The sequence below is a fragment of the Dipodomys spectabilis genome, unplaced genomic scaffold, assembly GCF_019054845.1.
Source record: "Dipodomys spectabilis isolate Male_0828 unplaced genomic scaffold, ASM1905484v1 ptg000076l, whole genome shotgun sequence".
NCBI lineage: Eukaryota > Metazoa > Chordata > Mammalia > Rodentia > Heteromyidae > Dipodomys > Dipodomys spectabilis.
The window spans coordinates 5,400,379-5,407,541 of NW_024870753.1; the positions used below are offsets into that span (position 1 = coordinate 5,400,379).

General features: G+C 59.5%; 1 protein-coding gene across 1 annotated transcript; it reads right to left on the minus strand.

Annotated features, from left to right (window-relative positions):
• Positions 1 to 625: 625 nt before the first annotated feature.
• Positions 626 to 3,409, minus strand: Apoa4 (apolipoprotein A4). Its single transcript, XM_042682878.1, has 3 exons — positions 3,212 to 3,409; positions 2,814 to 2,940; positions 626 to 1,949 (listed from the first exon to the last, which is right to left on the minus strand). Exons 1-3 carry the CDS (start codon positions 3,258 to 3,260, stop codon positions 941 to 943), a joined length of 1,185 nt encoding a protein of 394 aa, XP_042538812.1. The 5' UTR covers positions 3,261 to 3,409; the 3' UTR covers positions 626 to 940.
• Between the last annotated feature and the right edge of the window lie 3,754 nt (positions 3,410 to 7,163).

A 7,163-nucleotide genomic window follows, 5' to 3' on the forward strand; every position in this document is an offset into this window, starting at 1 on the left:
AGATTGTGTGTGTGTTCAGCTCAGGGCCTGCACCCTGACCTTTAGCCTCTCGGCTCAAGGTTGGCTCTCTACATCTTGAGCCACAGCTCCACTTCTAGCTTTTTAGTGGTTTATTAGAGACAAGAGTCTCATGGACTTTCCTGCCCAGGCTGGCTTCAAACTGTGATCCTCAGACCTCACTGTCCTGAGTAGCCAGGATTATAGGAGTACCACTGGCACCCAGCTATGAACCACTTTTTTTTTTTTTCCTATGGGACTGGGGCGGGCTGAGTTAAAAGTAAACTTTACATACATAACTTCAAAGCCATAGCGTTACATACAAAGTGAAGCTCTCCTCCGGACAGGAGCACCCAAGGCCAGACACTGAGTCCATGTGTCCCTTACGGCTTGAAGCCCCATGTCAAGTACACAGCCCTACAGAAGTCATTTGCTCATTGATCAATACTGAGATACTAGTGTTATATGACTACTACACTGTGTCATCATATACGAACTGTTTGTTGGCTAAATGGAGGCAAGTGGGTGGCAGATGAGAGGGGACATTGTCTCCCCTTCCCTGTACAGCCCTCCCCACACACCCCTCTCCGGCACGCGGGAGTCATGAGGAGTCACGTGGCAACCAGACTGAGCTAATTTCTTGACAACTTTATTGAGCAGTGAGTGAGCACATCACCTCCTACCGGACAGGTATCCTCAAGCTCATACCAGAAATGATTGGGGGCAGACTGACAGGTGGGCGGGCGGGTGTCTGAGGTGGTGGGAAGAGGCTCATCAACCGGTACAGGTGATGGGGCAGGACAGGTGTCTGCGGTGCTGGGAACAGATCGATTGACAGGTAAGAGAGCAGGGCAGAATTCTGCAGGCGTGGAAGCAGGCTGACAGTCAGACACAGGTATCGGGGCAGGACAGGTGTCTGCGGTGTGAGGACACCGGGGGCAGCTCAGCTCTCTAGGGTGGCTGGGTGCACCTGCTCCTGCACCTGCTCCTGCACCTGCTCCTGCACCTGCTCCGGGAGGGAGAGGACCAGGGACTGGTCCTGGCTCTCTTTCTTCAGGGTGTTGAAGAAGGAGTTGACCTTGTCTCTCAGGTCCTTCTCCAGGAAGCTCAAGTGGCCTTCCACGTCCCCCGTGTAGGGGCCCAGCTTCTGCCGGAATTGTTCCATCTGCTGCACCAAGGCTTGGTTGAAGCTCTGCCGGTAGGGCTCGGTGTTGCGCCGGAACTCCTCCACTTGCTGGTCCAGGTGTCTGCTCAGCTCTGCCAGCGACTTCTGAAGCCCCTCGGCGTTTCCCGTCAGCTGGCTGTGCACGTTGTCCACCATGGGCGCCAGCTTGTGGCGGAACTGCTCGGCGTTCGCTGAGATCCTGGCCTGGAGCTCCTCGGCGTTCTTCTTCATCTGGAAAGCCAGGCCCTCGAGCTGGTGGTTGAGCTTCTCCTGGACATCCTGGGCATACGGGGCCAGGCTGTGGCGCAGCTCCTCCACGCTCTGGTCAATCTTGGCCTTGAGCTCATTGGCATGGGGCATGAGCTGTCCCTTGAGCTGCTCCACGTTCTTGTCCATCCTGGTCTTGAACTCGTTGGCGTAGGGCGTGACCGAGGCCTGCAGGTTGTCCACGTTCTCACGCAGCGCCGTCTCCATTTGCTGCACGTACTGGGCCAGCTGGCGCTGCAGCTCCTCGGCCTGCGTGTTCACCTGCGTCTGCAGCTGGATGGCCAAGGGCTCCAAGCGCTGCTGTAGCTCACGCACGTTGTCCCCGATCTTCTCGCTCACTCTGTCGGCATGGGGCTGCAGGCGGGCACGTAGGTCTTCCAGCTCCTTCTGAAACTCCTCTTTCAGCTTCTCCGAGTCCTTGACCAGGCGTGTCTGCAGCTTCGTGGCGAAGGGCACCAGCCTCTTCTGCAGGTCATCTGCGTAGGAGCTCACGTCCCCAAGATTGTTCTGGAAGAGGGTGCTGAGGGAAAGGGCACAGAGCGCTGCCATCACACCTGGCACTACGTAGGAGGACCTTGCCCACTTACACAACCCTCTGCTTAGGACAGGTGAGTGTTCATGGGTACCAAGTCTGTCCCCCCTTCCCTCGTGGCCCCGCCCAGAGTCACAGATTTGAAGGCGCTGCTCTGGCCCCTGCTTATTGCTTTGGAATTGAGTCGCTGACGCTCACTCTGTGCTTGAGTGTCCTTATCTACTATCATGTGACCTAAGCCGGTCAATGGTCGCCGGTCCCATCCCCTCCTTGACTCTCCAGTAAGGATTGGACTTTGATGTCCCTATCAGCCCAGATCCACTGGATCACATGGTCTTTCCTTCTTTTTTGGGAGGGGGGTCTGGCTGTGGGGCCTGAACTCTGGGCCTGGGCGCTGTCCCTCAGCTCTTTAGCTCAAGGCTAGCGCTCTACCACTTGAGCCACAGTGCCACTTCCGGCTTTTTTTTTTTTGCTTATGTGGTGCTGAGGAATGGAACCCAGGGCCTCAGGCATGCAAGGCAAGCGCTCTACCACTGGGCCACCTTCCCAGCCCCGGTGTTTCCTTCTTGTACTCAGTGGCTTTCCAGTGTCCCTTCTGATATCTCAGGTGCCTGTGCTTCTAGAGGCCAACTCGCCTGGTCCTTCCCCTTCCCCGGCCTCCATGACGGGAAGTGGCACTTGTTGAACTCATGCAGACAGGAGGACACCATAGGGGCCGTTCAATGGTACCTGTGAGTCCCCAGCTTCTCTCTGGAAGGCAGTGGCCGGGCAGTGCGTCTGGTAAGCACTGGGGTGGTGCTTACGCTCAGCCCCGGCCGGCCGCTGGTGTGCCTGGTGGGCCATGCCCCTTACCTGATCTGCTGGCTGAGTTCTGACTTCTGGAGCTGCTCCACGGCCTCCTTGGCATCGCTGCTTAGCTTGCTGAAGTAGTCCCACATCACAGTGGCCACCTGGTCCGGGCTGACCTCTGCCCGGGCCCCTGGGCATAGAACAGAAAGCAGTTTGTTGAGGTCCGACGGCTTTCCTGGCTCCTCCATAGCAGCTCCCAGCTGCTCCCGGCCCAACGTGTGTCCCTCCCCGGGCTTAGCCCGGGAGCCAGGCCTGGGCCCACTCTCCCACTCCACCAGTCCTCGGGTCCGTCTTGGAGCTGCTGGGCCCCCGGTGTTATCTTCTGGCCTTGGCTGGACCTCTCTACCCCCTCCCCCATGATGGGGGTCTGAAAGTCCCAAGCAAAGACAGCTTCTACTCACCGGTGACCGCCACCAGGGCCAGGGTCAGCAGCACAGCCTTCAGGAACATGGTGGGCTCCTGGCTGGGCTGAAGGATCACGCTGCACTGCCGTCAGGGGACGCTGGAGAGAGGTCCTCGAGCGAGGGGCTCACCCGTGTCTCTCGGTATGTGTCTGAGCTCGGGGCCAGCCCCGCATTTAAAGCCCCTCGGGCCTGCCCTCCCCGCCTGCCCTCCCCGCCTCCTCTCCAGTGTGATTCCACGCTGGAAGGTGACACATTCCCAGGAGGCCTCTTGGACTTTAGTGACCCTAAGACGGACTACGTGGAAGCCAAGCCGACGGCAGCCTGGGGCTCAGACAGCAGTGGGAAACATCCGGAGCCCCACCCTGTGGAGGAGGACAGGAAGGAGAGCCAGAGGCCACCAGACAAACAAGGCTTAGGGGGCCCAGGGGAGCCCCTGAGCCAGGACTGATGCCCCAGGGCCCTACCGGCAGCTCTGGGTTTGTGCCAGGCTAGAGGAACAAGGGCCAAGTCTCCTCTGCCCCGCCCGGGAAGAGACGGGGAGACGGCCCCCGCCCTCCCCCGCTGAGCTGAGAGCAACAAGGGCTGGGCTGCCTCTCAGGTGGGGGGCGGGGAGGGGGAGGGCGGAGGTGAGGGGGGCCTCACACTGCCAGCTTGTGTCACCTGTGGACACTGCGTCCTTGGTACCTGAAATGAGATAGTGCTTTCAAAGTGGGGGCCCGCAGGGCTGAGTATTTAGGGCAGTACTGAGATTTGAACTCAGGAGCTTGTGCTTGTTTGGCAGGTACTCTACTGCTTGAGCCATGCTTCCAGCCCTGCATTTTGCTAGCTGTGTTTTGAAGATGGGGGATGGGGGCTGTAATTTCAGGAGTGGGGCTCCTGGGGCTACTTTAGACTTCCTGTGACTGCTGAGATCGCACGTAAACCCTCATCCGGCTTCCATTCACCAAAGTAGAATCTTGCAGACTTTCCTTCCCCAGGCTGGCCTACCTGGGAGCATGGTACTCCCAGTCTGGGCCCCTTATGTAGATTGGGGAGAGGGGCTCAGCCGCTACACCCACCTGTGGTTGTGGGGTCTTGTGACTTTTCTGCTTGGGTCGGCCTTACATCATCCTCCTCCTGACCTCAGCCTCCCAGATAGCTAGGTAATTAATAAATAATAAATAACCGTAATGTTGTCCCGATTTGCCCAAAGCCAGGAGCACAATGAAAGAACACTGCCCTCCAGAAAGGAGCAGGCTGAGGCCTTCGCCCTTGGAAAGTCACTAGGGTAACAGGGTGAGACCAGCATGAAGCCCAGTTGCTCCCCTCGCCCCCCAAGACAGGTGGGAGCGGCTCAGGGCACTCTCTGTGATTAGACTCCTTGCAGCAGCTCCAAATGCGGTGAGACCCACCGAGAAGGTGGCACCCCTCAGCCAGCCCGGGCCACCCACTTAAGTGACGCCGCCGTTAGGTTAGATTGCCTTGCTGGACGTGGCCCCGAGGGCAATGCGGGGCCTGTCCGGGACGTCCAGTCATTTGTAGAACAAAAGCCAGGAGAATCGGCCACAACAGTGCTAAGTCTCATTTGCCAGGAGATGATGATGGCTTTGTGATGACTTCCCGTGTTTGTCTGTGGGCTCCACTTGCCGACCTGGGGCAAGTTCTGTAACCTCTTGAGCCTCAGTTTCCAGGCTGCGAGGATCCAGTGAGATAAGCTGTGTAACGCTTGCCATCAGTGCACGGTAGGTGTTCCCTGAACATCAGCCATGTTTCTACTCATGAAAGCTCGCTTCCTTGTAACATTGACCCATCGGTCACCATCTTGCTGTCAAATGAGCACAGTTCGGCCTGAACTGGGTGCAAAGGCCCCCAGCTAAGAATGAGTCACACAGCTGCAGCCTGACCTTCCAGACTTGCCGTCTGGGCAGCGGGTGCTGGTCACATGGGTTGAGGTGCTTCTGTCTCACCGGCTTGCCCAACTGTACCCACCTGTGCCATCTGAGCGCACCCCAGAGCACCGCCAGCAAGAAGACAGAGTCACGGGCGCCCTCAAATAACTCAGCCGCCAGCAGGGCCCGGGGAGGGGTGGCGCCAGTTTGCCCATGCACGTGCATTTTCAAGCTGGGGGCCTGCTGGGAATCCATCTGCAGGTGATTTGTATCAGAGGTGGGGCCAGGGGGAGAGCCAAGGGTCTGCACTGCTCGTGGCCGCCTGCTAGCCAGGCTTGCGCTCAGGGGACAGCAGACACAAAGGGCCTGTGATCTTCAGAATCCACCCATTCCTCTCCCAGCCTCCGTCTCCTTGTCTGTGCTCAGGCAGACCTCCTGGCTGGTGAGGCTAGACAGGCCCCCTCCTCCCTGCTGCCCCCTCCACAGGGGCAGTCACAAGGCCGGGCTTCCAGGACAGTGCTAGTGGGGTGGCAGCACCTCACCACAGCAAAGACCTGAGTGGGCTACTAGGAGGAACTTCCGTTCCACAGAGGCACAGCCGAGGGCTGAGGCTGCACGAGGTGTTGGCAGGAGCCTGGATCCCAGGGACGCGTGTGCTCAGCCTCCCCTGGATAGAGCAGAGGCCCGCTCACCAGAGGCCAGGCCGGGCTACCGCTGATCAGAGCGCTTCCCTTCCCAACCTCGGCCTCTCCTCCCAGGTTCTGGGTCTGCCTCTGGGTCCACTCTCCAAAGGGGAGCGGTGGGTACCAGGGCAGCTCGGGTCAGGGTCCAGGAGTGACCCCTGCTACCGGCGATGGGGGAGACCTGTCCCAGCCCACACCAGAGTCTCCACCTAGCTCAGTGGCCTTTCTGCCTGAACTTTCTGGACTCCTGGGCTCGGTGGCCCTGGGTTGTGCAGGGGAGGTGACAGGTTCTCCAAGGCCTCCACACAGATGGAAAACAACCAAGTCAGCCCTTCTCTGCATGCACAGGGCCAGGAACCTTGGCTTGCACCCCAGCCTGGGAGCTGAACCCCACAGTGCCCTTGGACTCTAGGGTAAGAAACAAGCTGGGACAGGAGAGGAAAGTGAGGAGATTTGGGGACTAGAGGTACAGTTCAAATGGGCCTAGCAAATACAAGGCCCAGAGTTCAAATCCCAGTATAGCCATACATAAATAAATGAATTAATTAAACAAATGGTAAACTGAGGGTTTCTTGGCTCCAGAAGACAATGTCCCCTGAAACCGCCATCCTGACGGGACCCTTTGTGGGGCCTGGACGGCTGACTGCCTCTCACAGCAACTCTGTTCCCCACCCCGGGACTGGCCTCACCACCCCCTGCCCTCCCCCCTCCCGCCTCCCCCCACCCCGAGGCTGTGGGTGCCACGCTGAGGCCAGGGGGGGAGAGAATCAGCTCCAGCCATGAGCCCAGCTCCTGCCTGGGTGTTATCAGTGGGTCCAGAGGGCAAGCTGAGGCACTGGGACGATGGGAGGGACAAAGGTCCAAGAGTCAGCTTGGCCTCTGCCCTTCTCCTACCAACCCCTGCCCTGGCTCAGCGTTGGAGGAGGCGGCACGGGATGGAGGCTGAAGTGGGGGTGCTGCAGGTGGGGGCAGGCTTCGTGAGCGCGGCTGTGTGGCCTCCCCTAAGCGGTCCTGCCCGCCGCTCCTCGGTGCCTTTACCCCCAGTGCCCCGGGCCCGTCCACGGAGTGGCTCTCGAGTCTGAGGCAGCGCCCCCTGCTGGCTGTGAGGAGGGGTTGGGCTGGGCCCTGAAAACTCAAGTACCAGCCAAGAGGGCCCCCAGGTGCTCCTCACCAGCCTCGTGGAAGTCCCCCAGGGCGCCCTCCTGCCCCCGCCCCCCCACCCAAGGCGCAGCCCATCTGCCTGTGGTTGGCAGGGGAGGTGGCACAGGGAGTCTGCAGGGATTTCTCAACTCTGTTGGCAGCATGGGCCGGCTGGCCTGGCTCCCCTGCTCAACCGTGACCTTTGTCCAGCTCCCCGGGCCCTCAGTACCCCCTGTCCAAGGAGCAATATAAAACAGT